At 39.6% G+C, this 17,308-nt stretch overlaps 2 protein-coding genes across 4 annotated transcripts in view; one reads left to right on the forward strand and one right to left on the reverse strand.

The window, feature by feature from the left end:
• MCM9 (minichromosome maintenance 9 homologous recombination repair factor) overlaps positions 1-17,308 on the reverse strand; it is a 123,043-nt gene that overhangs the window by 80,653 nt on the left and 25,082 nt on the right. The window lies entirely within an intron of this gene.
• Positions 1,338-16,540, forward strand: ASF1A (anti-silencing function 1A histone chaperone). Its single transcript, XM_003827589.6, has 4 exons — positions 1,338-1,890; positions 8,122-8,237; positions 13,002-13,178; positions 14,779-16,540. Exons 1-4 carry the CDS (start codon positions 1,782-1,784, stop codon positions 14,989-14,991), a joined length of 615 nt encoding a protein of 204 aa, XP_003827637.1. The 5' UTR covers positions 1,338-1,781; the 3' UTR covers positions 14,992-16,540.

A 17,308-nucleotide genomic window follows, 5' to 3' on the forward strand; every position in this document is an offset into this window, starting at 1 on the left:
TTAGGACCAGCACTAATAAGAATGAAGAGTATGTTGTTTATCAGCCACAAAAATCTGTGTCTATCACCATGGTTTGACTCTTAATACTCTAATGTCACAAACAACTGGCTTGAAGAAGTGTTTTCTGGTAGGTCCTATATCTAACTGTTCAATCCACTGACAAAAAAAGGGAACTCTTCCCCACTCTAACTGGTTTTCCTAAATGTACGAGGGGTTGACATTAGCTGTCTCACATTAACTTTCAAAAGACCATCAGATGAAAACGTTTCATCAAAAGCCACCTACTTAAGTATGAACAATGACCAAAGAATGACAAATCAAAATTCTGGGCAGTATACTAAGAGAAAACTCTTCCAGAACAGATACTTAAGAATTAATTTTCTCTCTGAATTTGGCCAAGTTTGGTGGTTTCATTCACAACATTTAAGGAAAAAAATGATGGTTTATGGCTAGCAGATAATAAAACAAACCTTTATACCACTTACTAAATAGAAACGGTTTAGGCTCACAAATATGTTAAAGCTTTCTCTTTCCCCGCAATGGTAGCCAAGCAGCATAAACGAATCAACATTTCCTCAGTTCAGACCTCAACTGGTTACAGGCAAGCAAGGGCTCCTCAGAATTTGCTTTACTAACGGTTTAGGTCAGAAATTTTTTTGAAGATCAAATGTCTTGCTATGTCTTTGTGTTCTTTTTCCCATCTCTATTACGTTTGTTGCCCTGTTGGTCTCCTAACACTTCCATTTTCTCCTTTTATGTTCCTGCTATGCTCTCCAAATGGCAGTAACCTGAAGTATAACTGATCACACCTCTTGTGATTTTTTTTTTATTCTAGGACTTCCCAGATCTGGACTCCGAATAAGACGCCCAGGTGCAAGCCCAAAGGTTACCTATTTAAATTTTCCAAGCACAGTGTGTAGAAAATCATTCCTCGCCCTTCATTTTGTGTTGCTTAACGGCGCTGTCGTGCCTAAACGTAGATACTGGCCAAGAGCTAGATTTCCAAAATGGCTTTGCTCCTTTCGAGCTGACATCGGTCTATAACATGCAATTTATTTCCCCTGCAGCCAATCTTTCTCTCTACTCCAAATACTACCCGATACGCAGAAAGCTGAACCTAACCCTGTGTAAACACCGACTCTCATCTGCTAAATTCAGCAAGGCCGGCAAAGCTGTTGCACTGATGTAAAAAGAGCGTTAAATCAAAAAACCAAAAAAACAAAACAAAAAAACGCCAAAACACCCACACGAAGCCAACTGGAGGGGCGGGCGTCGGCCGGATCGCGCCCTCCCGCCGCGGCCACGCCTCCCCGCCGCGGCCACGCCCCCTCCGCCCCTCTCCGCGCCGCCACCGGCGGCCTCCGCGCGGGCCTCCCAGCCCTTATTCCACTCACTTTGTTCTCCGCCTTTGTCCTAATCCACACCAGCAGGTGGAGCCGCAGTTAAAGTTTCCGAGTCCATTCCGGGAGCGGGAGCCCATCTTGCTGGCTGCCGAGGCCCTCGCTGGAGGAGGAGGGTCAGAACTCGGGTGCAGCCAATCGAGGGCAACGCTGCTACTTATCAGAGCAGAATGGGCTGTAGTTTAGTGAAATAGGAAAGCTGCAAAATACTGTGGAGTGCTCCCGTGTAAATAAAAAGAGGAAAAAAGTTTCTCAAGTCGCCGCTGCACGACGTCTGGCCGGCGCTGGAGCGGGGGTCTGCGCTCTCCCGAGCGGCGGCGCGCTGGACTTTATTGTGCCGCAACCAGCCCCAGTTCCCATTGTTTGTGTTTTTTTCAAAATATGGCAAAGGTTCAGGTGAACAATGTAGTGGTGCTGGATAACCCTTCTCCTTTCTACAACCCGTTCCAGTTCGAGATCACCTTCGAGTGCATCGAGGACCTGTCTGAAGGTGAGTGCGGCGCCCGTGCGCCCGGGCTGTCAGTTGCGGGCTGCAGACGTTGAAAGTTTCCCGGGCCTGGCCTCGCGCTGGGCGGCTGTGTTCGGCGCCTGGCGGCCGCGGGCTGCTCTGCGGAGGGAAACTTGAAGTTGATGGACGACGGCCGCCGAGGCGCGCGCGGCTTTCCGCCGCAGCCCAGGCGCCTGCCGGGCTCAACTTGCGAGGAACTTGTTTGAGCGGAGGAGCGGAGGTAGCCATGTTGTCAGCTTTGTCTGCGGGCGGGCAGCTCGGAGACCCGCACTCGCTCCCGCTGCGCCGCCTGGGGTCGCGCCGGGCTGGCTCCGCGCCGCCAACAGCCTCCGCGACCCTCCGGGCCCGGGCACGGAGGCTGGGAAGGGAGAGGCTGTGCGTGTGGTCGCGCCGGCGAGTTCGGAGCGGAGCCATCTTACCCCGAGTCGAGAATTGGGCCAGCGACCCCGGCGCACGGCGCCTCCTCTTGCCCCGCCGCCCGCCTGCCCCCGGCGAAAGGCAGGCAGGCACTCTCGAGAGCTCACGGTGGAGTCGCCGCACTCTCCGGGCTGGCCATGCCTGGCCGCTTCGGGGAGGAGAGCGAGGCTGTCCTCGCGCTGATTTCTGGCTTCCTCGACCAACCAGCGGGGGAGGCGGGCGCAGGCTCGGCCCCTCCGCGCCGCGGGCTGGGCGCCGGCGCTCCCCGGGGGCCGTGGGTCCTGTTCGGCCGGTCCTCCTCGGCCGGCGCCCGGGATGCGCCGGGATGCTGGCGCGCAGGCTCCCCAACCAACGTGGACTCCTTTCCCCTAATGACGAAAAGCTAATTTCAGGAAGAGAAATAGAGCTGAGCTAGGAAGTTACATTTAACCTAAAAGCAGAAATAAGATACTTAAATAATTTCCAGGACTTAATCTCTGCCTTATAAATAGTCTGAAGGAAGACTTTCTTCAAGACCGTGTTGAAATCTAAAATAACTCCACATCCAAATACAGAACACACCCTAAACATAAAACACAAACGTAGGCTAGGAAATTAAGGTAAACTCCTCATGTCAGTCCAAGAATTCTTGGTATTTTTTCTACATATATTTTAAGGTCTTAAAAATACGTATTTTTAATATCTTTAGTAATAAATATTTAGAAAGCTAAAACGACAATTATCTTTGCTTTAATTATATTTTACTAAAGTAATTCAGTGCTTCATTTGCCAGTTTTGAAGGGGAAATAGTTTAACTTCATCGATGAGGGACATACTTTGAACTAGAAGTATATGTAAAAAATGCATTGAAGATGATTTGGCTAATCGTGGCATGTAAAACTTTTCATTTTAAAAACTAGTTTTTAATCTCTAAAATGTATATATCATATGTAAGGTGTTAATTTTAATTATAAAACAATATATATTCATCGTAATAAACTTTTAGAAAGTTGTACAGGCATATATAAAGTTAACAGTTCTCTGTACTCAGTGCCTTCCCCTATCTCCTTTCGGTAATCACAATTATTACTTTAACATGTGCCCCCGTTTTTTTTTTTTAAACCTATATAGAGCATAAATGCACATACATATATAGGGCAAATTTTGAAAGATGATTCATTTATTAAAATAATTTCAAATAGGCCATTGATAACACTAAGGGGTATTTTTCTTATTACTCTGAAGTCATTTGATTACTCTCCCATGATACTACTATTAATATAAGCATTGCAGCTACCAGGCCCATTTTTCACACCCAACAGTAATTTTTTTTTTTATTGCCAACTGCATATAAAAATAGACAAAAGAAAAACCATTGATCGGTCCATTCCAACTTATACCACAGTGTTTTTCAGATATACCACCAGAAGTTCTTCAAATTACAGGTATTTCTCAAGTGTTGCCTTCCATTTTAGGAGTCAGCTCTGAACAAAGAAGATAGATGACTCAGGATGTCGTTACAGGGCTTTTACATTGCATAGATGAAACCAGCCATTCATAAAGCCAAAACGTTCCATTTTTAACTGGGATCCATTCAGAACCCAGCTGAATCACATCAGGGTTTTACAGTATTGGTGTCAAAAACATACTTATTTCCAATGGTATATTTCACTTCCTAGGCACCATTACTGAGCATTTATTTAGCATTTTAAAAAATATTTTAAGCTGAGTCATACTGAAGCTGCAAAGGAATCTTTCAAAAAGGTGCCATGCCTGTATACTCCACCTAGAGGCTATGTGGATTAAGGAAATTTTTACTTAGCAAAGGCTTCTAATAGGTTCCATACTTTTATATTACAGTTCTTTTAAAAATTCTGTTAAAATTAAACTATAGAATTTTTTTTTTTTAAATGAGACAGTGTCGCTCTGGCACTCAGGCTGGATGGAGTACAGTGGTGCAAACACAGCTCCTCCCTGCAGCCTCAACCTGGGCTTAAGCAATCCTCCCACCTTAGCCTCCTGAATAGCTGGGACCATAGTCAATGTGCCACCACATTGGGCTAATTTTTTAATTTTTTGTAGAGACGGAGTTTTGCCATGTTGCCCAAGCTGGTCTCGAACCCCTGGGCTCAAGCAGTCCTCCCACCCCTGCCTCCCATAGTGTTGTGATTATAGTGAGCCCACTGCACCCAGCCCAAACTATAGAATATTTTGAAAAGAATTTTCTTAATAAGTTATTTTGCCTCAAGTCTCAAAGCAGAGTTTGGCCACCGTTTTTCATACTTTCACCAGTAGCCCCAAACATTCACTTTCCTTTAAGAGCTGCCCTGTAGCTTTGCTTCAGAAAAAGCCTTGAGGAATATCTGGTCTTAAGATAATTTGGTTCTTTCTAATATAGGGCTTATATCAAGGGTTAAGACAGCCTGAGACCCTGGCTGGATGTGCTTGATGGTCACCAAGACTGTACAAGTTTTGATTGACCATCCTGCCATTCTTAAATTTATATATATATATATCTTAATTACAGCTACTGTCAATTGAATACTTATAATATACCAGAATTGAGCATGGTGCTTCATACTTTCCAACTTCAGCTTGTTCTAATTCCAAAGCCTACATACTTTCCACTAGACCACAGGTCTTCCCAAGTAGTGTAATTAGCTAAAAATTCTCTTGATGACTTCCCTCATTCACTCACTCTCTCACCACAAATGTAAATACTTTCAGGCTGGGTAAATCATTTAATCATGATTACTGTGATTAAATAAAAGTTAACTTTAAAATAAATGAACAAATTTCTTCACCTGAGAACTTATGTAAAACATCTGACCTTACCCTTCCTCCCTCAAATACAGGGGGCAGAGGAATTAAATGAAAGCTGGGTTAAAAAAAAAAAAAAAACAAAAAAACTGATGCGAATGTATAAAAGGGTATTGAGCATGTAAAACTCAGCAACTGTAGCAAGCATCCCATAAACATAAAAATCAGTGTACAAGTGTTCCCTGAGTTGCAGCCTGTTCTTGTTAAGGCTAGATTATCTCTCCATCTCCTCTGCTCTCACTTCCCCTGCAAATAAATTCCCTTATTCCACTGCTAATTTCAGAGCTAGAAAGAATTTATCTTCCCAGTTAGGTTTTCAGAAGAAGCCCGGGGTTTGTAGTTACAGAGGCATAGCTTGGATTCTGATTCTTTGATGTACAAATTATGAATTTGTGTAGATTACTTAACCTCTCAGAGTCTCAAGTTATTTGCATAATGGGGATAATTTGATCTATATGACGAAGCTGTTGAGGTTTAAACAATAGGTATGAAGTAGAACTAATGCCCAGTATATAGTAGGTATTTTCTAAAATAGGTTTATAAATTATGGCTATGTTCCTATGCCAGTCCACAAATGCGAATTTATACCACTTAGGATCAAGGGCATTATATGTAGTGATACAATTATATATGAAATTAAAATTCATGAAAACCTTTATGTAATAATTTTTTTTTTTTTGGAGACAATCTCGTTCCATTGCCCAGGCTGGAGTGCAGTGGCGCGATCTCGGCTCACTGCAACCTCCACCTCCAGGGTTCAGGCGATTCTTGTGCCTCAGCCTCCCGAGTGGCTGGGACCACAGGCATGTGCCACCCCTAATTTTTGTACTTTTAGTAGAGATGGGGTTTCACCATGTTTGCCAGGCTGGTCTCGAACTGCTGACCTCAAGCCATCCAGCCACCTTAGCCTCCCACAATGCTGGGATTACAGGCGTGAGCCACTGCGCCCAGCCACTCTATGTGATAATTCTTAGTCTTATCCTCACTTGGCTAGTTTAGTACCTTTCACATCACTTTCTTAAAACAGTTTCTTCACTTGGCTTTTGGGTCACCTACCTCATTTGCCACTTGTTTTGTAACTTAATTTGTCCTCTTATCTTTGGAGGGCTCAAATCTCACTCCCTAGAGCAAGCCCATGTATTTTTATGGCTTTACATATCATTGACAGGTTCCAAATTTTTATCCTGCCTATTCAGTATCTCTACTTAGAAGCAGACATCTCAAATATGTCTAAAATGAACTCCTGATTGCTCCCCCACCCCACATCACCTCCCTGCAAAAGTGGCTCCTGCTGCTTTCATCTTCAGAATTTTATCCAGAATATAACTGTTGCATAGCCCCATGGCCACACGAGGTCCATGCCACCATAATTTCTTGCCTCAATTATTGAAATATTGTTTCTTCCCTTGTCCTCTTACACTCTATATTGAACACAGCAATCAAAGCATTCCTTTTAAAATGAAAGTTGGCTCCTGTTACTGCTCTGCTCAAAACCCTCCGATGGCTTCCCATGCCACTCAGTGTGAAAGCCAGAGTCCTTATGATGGCCTTCAAAACCGCATGATCTGGCTGTTCCCCTCATCCTCAATCATAGGGTTCGGTGCTTTCCCCCTTCCTTTCATTCTGCTCCAGCCCTAGCCTCCTTGCTTTTTCTTGCCAAGTGTGCCCTACCTCTGGGCCTTTGTATTTGCTGTTCCCTCTGGCGAGATACTTATATTGCCTACTTCCTCTCTATCTCCATCAACAGATGATCTCAGGAGATGTCAGATGCAGCACCCTGCATCTGGAAGTGTGCTGGAAGCTGGAAATAGAAATGGTCTAGTTCTAGGAGAGCCATGACATAATAGGTCCTCAGAAAATGATTGCTGACTTAATAAGAGAAAATAAAAAAGGAGCTTTCAGTTGATTGTAGTTTACAATACAATATAAATAAGCAGTACGTTACTATTTCTATTATCAATTTAGGGAACAAAAATATCTACAGTTACACAAAAATGGCCACACATGGTGGCACTAACTAGATTGTCATGAGTGACCCAGAAACTCACCCTTTGGGAGTGCTTGTGTAACAGTGTGTTGAATGCAAGAGGCAGGCCCCACAGTGCAAAATACCCAAAGAAGATGAAGAGGTCTCTCAGAGATGGTTTGTATTACAAAGTTATCTTCTTCCTCAGCTAAACAGGAGACTCCTCCAAAGAGTTCTACTCATCTCTGGGTTCACTTCACAGAACACATTGTAAAACATGCTCAGTAAAATCCGCTATATTGAATTACATATAACGCCTTGAATTGCACCTGAATGTCTTTTCCTCCTGCCTATCTCCACTGTGTATACTCTATTGTATCACGTGGTGTAAAGATCTTGGTTTCCTCTGCCCAATTTAAAGAATGTATGACACAGGGGGGTGCTGTAAGGGAAAAACCCTACCATTGTTCGTTGACAGTTGATGAGCTGAAGCCACTTACTTCTGAGCCATGAGGGAGGTTTTACCAATAATTTTTCTACTTTGGAGCTCTGATTATTTGGATCTCTGCAGCATAGTATAGGGCTGCCCTTCCAAAGTGTGTTGAGAAGGGCCGTAAAAGATGATATACAAAAAAAGGGGGATTCCATAGCCAAATAAATTTGGGAAGTGCTGGATTAATGTTACTGGTGTTCTTTACTGAAGGATGTCTCAGAAAACTTACTGTGCCAGCATGCTTTATGAATCCTCAAGACAAGTGTTACAGCATTTCCCAAGTGTTTGACTATGTTATCTTGTTTGTGAGGCACTGTCCAGGAACTAGTGTTTCACAAAAGAGTATTTTGAGAAACTCTGATCAAAGTGTGAACTCTGATAAGAACTTTATAAGGAGCATTTCACTGCCTTTCTGGATTGCTATGAGAAGCCAATTTTAAAGCCAGTAAGTGGCTAAGTGGACATTAAAAGGGTCTTTGATGTCATCTGGTAATGTAATTACTGAATATGAAATAATGCTTTGGTTTTTTAACCCTAGACTTGGAATGGAAAATTATCTATGTGGGCTCTGCAGAAAGTGAAGAATACGATCAAGTTTTAGACTCTGTTTTAGTGGGTCCTGTTCCTGCAGGAAGGCATATGTTTGTATTTCAGGTAAGATTAATCTTGGTAAATGTGTATGCCAAATATGTTTCGAAGTAGACTATTATTATCTATTATCTTATAACCGTTATCCCTTTCCTTTCGGGTTAAAGAACTGCTTCTGCTGCATTCACTTTAAATCTGTTTCCATCATGTTTTAGGCAGTCTCTGTGTCACAGAGGAACTCTTACTTCCTGGTTTTATATGCTGAGAGATGTTAATGTGATGTTTACTTTAGAGAGATGCACAACCTACAGTAAATTTTATACTGTATCATGGCACACAGGGTGGTGAATTTGGGGCTCTTCCTGTGAATAGCACCTCAGTATCAGACTTCCAAGGTGGCTGTCTAGCAACCCAAAACATGGATTCAAAATATCTAAAACTAACTGGCATTGTTAGTAATATGCATCTTCAGTTTATGGTTTCAGCCACTGTAACTGATGGTGATGTAACAAAAACAACTTTATTTCAGCATAATCAGTAGTTGAGCTAGGTTAACAGATACGTTTAGTGGATAGAGATGTGTGGTCTTGGGTCATTGGAATGACATTCCAGAGTTTACTAAAGCATCTTATAATCTACATTATCTTATAGAGGACTACTTTTGCAAATTTACTACCCCACTAGGTATTTGTGAAGAGAATTTCTAGTAATAAAAATTTTGTTCTTAGATACCACTGAGAGTATTTGGATCTATACCAAGGCTTCAGACATTGTCTTCTATATTCAAAAGTGTTATTTCTTTTAATCCATGTTAAATTGCTATATGGAACCATTCAGTTATTCCTCAATTATGCATGCTTATTTATAAGGGAGATGTTTGTAATAGACCAAAGAGTAACTAGCGATAGGTTTTTTAAAACTACTATTAATTTCTGTTACAAGTATTTCAACCCAGCAATGTCCCATCAGTTAAGTGGAACTCACTGAAAAGACTTAATCCAGAAAGAAAATCTAACTCTTCCTATGCCTGACCTCTGTTTTCTCACTTCACAGATGGGACCAATTTAAATGAATACCGTTGGTCAAAAAATCCCATCAGAAACTGGCAAAGAATCACTTAGACACATGCCATCTCTAGAGCTGCTACCTTTCCCTCCCCTGTCCTAAATACAGAATTTAGAATCTTGGTTTCCTAGCCTTAGTACTTTTGATTAAAAAGCAACAAATAATCTACTGTATCTAAAGAAATAGCTAAGAAAATCTCAAATATACTAATCAAATATATGAATTAAAAGTGCTGTTAATCAAAGTTGTGTGAGTGCATAACCATGTAAAAGACATGGGTAACAGAATGCCCTGTTCTGTAGAAGGAAGCACTGCAGTTATAGATATAGGTCAAATCCCGACACCTCTGTATTAGCCATGTGTGGCTTTACCTCTCTAACCTCCTCCCTTAGTCATTCCAGTCTTCTATAAAATGTGGATAATATTCTATCTCATTAAAATGTTATGGGGAATAAAACAGTATAATCAGTCACTCATAAAGAGTGCCCTATTCCTAAAATTAGAACTACATTTTTATTCTCTTAACTTCTTGAAATTGTTATATAAAAAAGCAGGACTTGCTTTGACCCACAGGCCTAAGGAACCCATACTTTACTGATAATTCATGATACAGTAAAAGAAACCTGGGTTGACATGTACTGATAATACCTTTTTTTTTTTTTTTTGGCTACTATAAGAACTTACAAATAAATGCCTTGTTATTGAAACAAACCCTTGAAAATCTTTTGTGTTTGTTATTAAGCATACTCCTAAGCTTTTGGCTGAAAGTGCTGTAGCAAAAAAAATGTATTCAAAAGTATTTCCTGCTGGTGATCTTCACGTAGTTTTACCTTGGTGTCAGTGTACATGTTGCCAAAAAGAACAGAGGAGGTACAATGTATATTCAGCCTAAAGGTTTTACAGAATTCACCATTATCAACAGAAAGAGACTAAATTACAGCTTTTGTTTTGTGTTTTAAAACTACTATAGTAATCTCTTGGTCTGCCATGATTTTGCCTCTCTAAATAGTTAAACATGTCTTTCTTCTGAGTGAGTCAAAGGCTAGCAGGAAGATGTCCAGACATCTGCCTAGTATTGCCAGCTAGAGTCAAAACAAAGATCTCTGCTCATTACTTCTGCATCCTAAATTATTTGAAAGGCCTGTAAGCTTCTCTACTTAAATTTGCTCAAACTGAATCTTTTTCAAATTGTAAAATGCTTTTTAAAAGATGTTTTATATTTACAACAGATTTTAAAACAGAAACATGCCTAGAACCAGTTTACTGAAGGGAACCAATTTACTGAAGGGAAGGGGAAGAGTTCTCATAGCAGTACTGAACTATTATATATTTCCCATCTCCACCCACTTCAGGTATATTAGAATCCGTTTGGGTACACTGAAAGTAATCTAACCCCTCTGTGCAGGGGTGTGTAGAATCTCTAAGACAAACAGCATATTCTCCAGGACAAGGCTGGCTGTCCCTATCCTGGTGTCTTGCCAAGAGATCATAAACCCCTTCAGGGCAGGAACTGATTTACGAATGAATTCCAAAATACTAAGTGCTCAGAGCTGAGCCACACGAGATTATAAAGATGAACTGGATGGGACTCCTGCCCTGGATAAAGCATAGCATCTAGAAGAGAAGACTGAAAAATAAACATGTTTAGATCACAGGGCATACGTTCTTAGATAATTTGTGACAAGAAATATCAGCACATAAAAAAGGAATCTATTGATTCTACCTTCTGAGTTAGAAAGGGCGTCACTGAGAATACACTCGATGTAAGCTCCAAAAAAGATTAAAAGATGAATTTTTCAGGATGTGAGCGAAGGACCTTTCAGGCCAAGGGAACAGTATGTTAGAAGCACAGGGGGTGAAATATTTCTTTTTTAAATTTGTTTTTGTAGAGATGGGGTTTCGCCATGTGGCCCAGGATAATCTCAAATTCCTGGGCTCAAGTGATCCACCCACCTTAGCCTCTCAAAGTGCTACGATTACAGGCGTGAGCCACCGTGCTCAGAGCGTGAAAAGATTATCACCACGTTTTAAAGAACCTGTGTGATTCATATCTCTAGAACAATGGTGGAGTTAAAGGAGGTATGAATGGAGATATTGGCTGGAGACAAACTGAGAAGGGCCTTGTCAATGAAGTTAAAGAACTGAGATTTTATCCCTTAGAAAAGGGAATACTCATCTGAGGGTTTTAATAATCTGAGGTTTTAAAACCAAAGAGAAAGGAACAGATCTGTGTTAATGCTGGTAGCAGTGCAAATGATAGGCTAGAGCTGGGGAGATCAGTTAGAAAATTCTAAGCAATATTCCAGATAGGAGATGAAATGAATTCAGCCTCCAGAAATGAAAAAAATGTTGAGACTGACTAGATGTAGGAGATAAGGGAGTGAGGCTGACTGAGGTTTTTAGCCTAGGACACTAGGTAGCGATTTTATGCCTTTTTGTATCATCTACCTGTGTTAGGCATACAGTAAACAACAGTCTTCAATTTTCGCAAGCTAAGGCATTGGCTAAAGTGCTCATCTAGGCCCAGGAATATTCCTTGGTACCCTGGCAACAGGTAAGCTAATTTGCTGAGACTTGATCCATTTACCACCCAGAATGGCTGCCTCAGATGTCTCAGCCATCACTGCCTGTGTTCCCCAGTCTGGCTCCTTCCATCCGGTCGTCTCATTACTACCTGCACCCTACCATGGATGGGGCCCTGCCCTTCGCTCATGCTCTTAGTCTAGTCTAACTCAATTTACTTTCTGCATTCCTCAAAGTTCACCTTACAATAGCTTGATTTAAAACAAGGTCTTTGACATCTGCCTAAAGCAATCCTTACCTTCACTGGTTTCCACATTATGTGTGGTTTAAAGAGCATACTATATTGTAGAGTCTAGCAAAGTAACTATTCATAATAGAGGATTATTAATATTTTTTGAAAATCTGCTATGTAGCTATTTCTATCTCATTTTCAGTTTTGTTTTGTTTTGTTTGAGACGGAGTCTCACTCTGTCGCCAGGCTGGAGTGCAGTAGTGCAATCTCAGCTCACTGCAACTTCCACCTCCTGGGTTCAAGTGATTCTCCTGCCTCAGCCTCCCAAGTAGCTGGGACTACAGGCGCGCGCCACCATGCCCAGCTAATTTTTGTGTTTTTAATAGAGATGGGGTTTCATCATGTTGGCCAGGATGGTCTCAATCTCTTGACCTCATGATCCACCCACCTTGGCCTCCCAAAGTGCTGGGATTACAAGTGTGAGCAACCACACCCAACCTCATTTTCAGTTTTATACTAATTTACTATTAGAATACCTGTGGGGGTGGTTGAGTGGGTATGAGAATATAAGTATCCTGGGTTGAAGAGGGAAACTGGTATAATAAACATTTGTGGCCAACAGTCTATGAGGAGATAATTTAATACTTACTAATTTAGGTCTGAAAATTATGACTGAAAAGGTTAAAATCAATTGCTGACTATAAAGGTTTTATAATGAATAGTGTATAATCCTTCATGAACCACCATGCAGTGTAGCCAGAATTTCTTCCTTTTACAAGTGTAGTCATGCTTTCAAGTATCAAGGGTCCTTACATATATTGTGGCAAAACATGAACTGTCTTTTCCAGCTTATTATAAGTCAGAAATGAGCATTTTCCTTCCCAGTATGATTTCCAAGTTTTTCTTGTTGCATCCTCAACTGATGGTTCTAGGTAACTGAAACTCCAGTCTTGCCTGCCACTAACAGCCTTTTGTGTGTGTGTGTTTCTTTTCTTTTTAATTTATTCTAGGCTGATGCACCTAATCCAGGACTCATTCCAGATGCAGATGCAGTCGGCGTAACTGTTGTGCTAATTACTTGTACCTATCGAGGACAAGAATTTATTAGAGTTGGCTATTATGTAAATAATGAATATACTGAGACAGAATTAAGGGAAAATCCGCCAGTAAAACCAGACTTTTCTAAGGTAATGTTCTTACTATTCCTTTTTAACTACTTTTACTATGCAATTTTTAAAGCAGTTGCTATTGCAATTTCATAGTATACTGTTAAAATAGCTTTGAGATAAAATAAATATGAGGTCCTTATGCCAACTGGGCAAACTAATTATTGTTCCATTACCATGGATGACTTCAAACCCTACCTTCAGATGAGTCATTAGTAATTAATGTAGGCAGACACCTTGAGCATCTCTGGTTTAGAAAAATGAAAGTACCTCTTTTTTTTCTGAGATGGTTTCCTGCTCTGTTGCTCAGGCTGGAGCGCAGTGGCATGATCTCGGCTCACTGCAACTTCTGCCTCCTAGGATCAAGCGATTCTCCTGTCTCAGCCTCCCAAGTAGCTGGGACTACAGGTGTATACCAACACGCCCAGATAATTTTTGTATTTTTAGTAGAGGTGGAGTTTCACCATGTTGGCCAGGCTAGTCTCCAACTCCTGACCTCAAGTGATCTGCCTACCTCGACCTCCCAAAGTGCTGGGATTACAGGTGTGAGCCACCACGCCCAGAGAAAGTACTTCTTGTAAGACAGGCCTTTGTTTATGGCTTTCTTTATAGCATTTCCCATATTGATTATTCCCATCATGATTCTGCTCATTTCAACCTTTAGGACAAACAAATGCATTTTTGTTGTACTAATTATTCAATGATGATATTTTTGTGTGTAACTCTTCCCAAAATTATGAAAGTTTTATGTTTGTTTTTCCTATGAATACGGTTATCTCAAAACACCTATATGCTTTATCTGCTATTCTTAGAAGTTAAACTAACAGTCTTAAATATTTCTGGTACTGAAAACAGCTTAAATTCTGAGTGGGAAGCTGAAATCTAGGATTCAGCATTCTTAAAGATACTTAGTATTTTCTGATTTTTCACTGGGAACTATAACAGTTTGGTAACTGGTGATTTTGTGAGAGTGCAGAGTAAATGAAGTTGAACATGATACTCTATCTGCCAGACCATGCAAGAAAAATTACATGGCAATAGAATAGAATGTTCTCATGTTCTCCTTTCTGATAATAAGGCGGGACTATTTTTCACCCTTGTTGTGGTACCTTCCATTGATCCAATTTGTTATCCCTGAAGCACCTTATATAGCACAAAAGAAACAGGACTGTTTCTAAGAATGAGCCATCTTCAAAAGGTGTAGGAAACCATTAATAATAAGTGGTATTTGACAATTTTTCATTTTCCTTTGAAAACATACCAATCTAAACAACATAGTAGCTTGTTAAATAAAGCATATTCTGAAGCATTCACTTTCAAAAATGAGGAGATTCTTTCTTTTAGAAAACAGAAGTATAGGAGTTAAATAGTTAAAAAGCCAGATGAATCCCCTCAGATTCTCCGTATCTTGTTTCTGTTAATCTAAAATAACTTCTTTGCTACAGCCCTAGTCGTTACATCTTATTAGTTATATTTAAGGTACTTAACTTGAATTATACCTTTGTATATGAACTTAGCCCTTTAGGAGTACTAACATGAACCATTTTATTAAGCTTCTATTTGTATATGGTGATTTAACTTTCTTAGTGTTTACCATTTGTATGTTTCCTTTTTCCTCTAGCTTCAAAGGAATATTTTGGCATCTAATCCCAGGGTCACAAGATTCCACATTAATTGGGAAGATAACACAGAAAAACTGGAAGATGCAGAGAGCAGTAATCCAAATCTACAGTCACTTCTTTCAACAGATGCATTACCTTCAGCATCAAAGGGATGGTCCACATCAGAAAACTCACTAAATGTCATGTTAGAATCCCACATGGACTGCATGTGACCACCTACCATCCCTTTAGTACAAATTAAGCTATTAAAAATACACAGAACTATTTCCCTGAAATTCCGTAAGTACATAGTCAAAACACAATGTGAAGAATTTGTTTAAAAACATCCTGTAGAAAGTTTATAAGAAAACCAGTATTTGAACAAATTGTGGAATATAAATACAACTATTTTTAAGTAATTTTTTTCTCTAATGTGTTATTTTATTTGTTCTGAAACTAATCTGATTAAAGCATATATATTATTTTCTTCTCCTTTATATGTAATGAAAGCACTTATAAAGAAACATGAATCATTAGACCAGGTTGTAAAGATGTCTTGGCCTCCCAGACAGTCTTTGGACCACTATTTTACTGGCCTTTGAAAGAACAAAGTTTACTTCAACTAAAATGTTTCTTCCTGTGAAGACATATAGTATCATTTTAATTTAAGGGGCAGATTTCCATTCTTTTTTGGCATGTCCTTAAAAAGAGGATTTGAAATCAACTATATGCTACCAAGAACTTTAGGATCCAATTTTCCAAGCCACCGTGAAGCCTCTTATGTCTATTATAGTTCATGTGATGTTGGACAGCATTTGGTTTGTTTGGTAAGAGAAGAACAAATATGGCTAATTGTTAATAAGGTCCCCTGGCTATGGTTTTTGTTCTTATAACAGAGTTTAGAATATCAGAGCATTTCTTGAATCATACATCATTATTGTGCAGTGAATTCAAGACCAAATACAATATCGGGAGAAAATACAAACTCCCTGTGTTTAAGAATAGGAGATTATAATGGCTCAAATTGGTTCATTTGATTTCTAAAAATACCATGACCTTTAAAAATTCTTTTAATAGATCATGTTATTGGCAGTATTTATATAAAAACCATGGATTTAGAAAGGTATATTTAGCTTTATTATAATAGATACGTTACTATTTTGGAAATATATATATTTTCACACCTGTAGTACTCTTCCCCATTTCCTCTGACACTCATGCAGAATGAGATCAGGCATATTTGTGGTTGACATACTCTAGATAGCTTTTCCAACAAATCTTTGAAAAGCAATCTTGGAAAGGAATTCATTAACTAAATGGGGTAAAAGGTTTCTTTTTCTTTGAGAGTTAAGTCCTTCCTCAAAAAATTTTCTTATGCTCCATAAAATTGAGGTAGAATATTTTCATTATTCTTGCAGCTAAGCAAGACAGCCATATGATGCAGGTTATGCAGTGCCTTCATATCTAAAACTTTTATACTGCACTTTTTAAAGCTTTTATGTTGAGGAAAGGAAAAGGGCATTTGTCTAAACATGGATTCTGAGTTGTATATATTTCCTATCATTCTAAAAAAGTGAATTTGTGAAGCAAAGTTTTGCCAGATGTTAAACTTTGAATTTAATATACCAGATTATTAAAATATTGTCCATTAACTAGTTCATAGATTTTAAAAGTAAAATACTTCTGACTGTTAAAACTATATAAAGAAAATCTCATTTGTCTAATTGCAATTAAAAATGTTAAAATATTAAAATGAAAATAAAAGCATTACTTTCCAACAAAGAGCTCAGTGGTTAATATAATAGGAACAACATATGTGCTTATTAGAAATAAAGCATATATAGCCAAATCACCAAATAAAGCCATTTACTGCTGAGTTTTTATTCTGACTAATTATAACAATCTATTTGTAGTGACATCAAAGGGTTAGGTTTTTGTATCAATTTGTAAATGGACAACCAATTTTCACTTAAGCTTGGGACATGCGAACCATTACCTTTTGTTATCTTAAATTTTATCACTCTAAGAATTTTTTTAATGACTGAAAATAGATTTAGACTTCAAACATTAGAAACTAAGAAACTGTAGCACATAAGTTTTTTTTCCACCCGGTCTAGCGTCATTTGCCAATACTGTATCTGAAGAACTATTTTCCACCCTTTTGCTCATAGTAAATAGCTGTGTCCTAAGAATATAAACATGAACCAATGACTTATGCCACTAAGATGGAGGCATTAAGGGTATTATTTGGGCTGAGAAAACATTCCAGAGGTCTGAAGAAGTATGCATGCATTTATTTGCCCATTCATAACCTTATACAACTTTAGGCTCCCATATAACTATACCCTCTAATTTTAGGATTTGGGGTTTCTAGCTTTCCCAAGAATGTCCATGGCAGCAGTTATCAAAACTTTTTACCATAATCCATGGTATAAAAAACTTAGGGCCGGGCGCAGTGGCTCACGCCTGTAATCCCAGCACTTGGGGAGGCTGAGGCGGGTGGATCATTTGAGCTCAGGAGTTCAAGACCAGCCTGGCCAACATGGTGAA

This window comes from Pan paniscus, chromosome 5 (genome assembly GCF_029289425.2).
Source record: "Pan paniscus chromosome 5, NHGRI_mPanPan1-v2.0_pri, whole genome shotgun sequence".
NCBI classification, from domain to species: domain Eukaryota; kingdom Metazoa; phylum Chordata; class Mammalia; order Primates; family Hominidae; genus Pan; species Pan paniscus.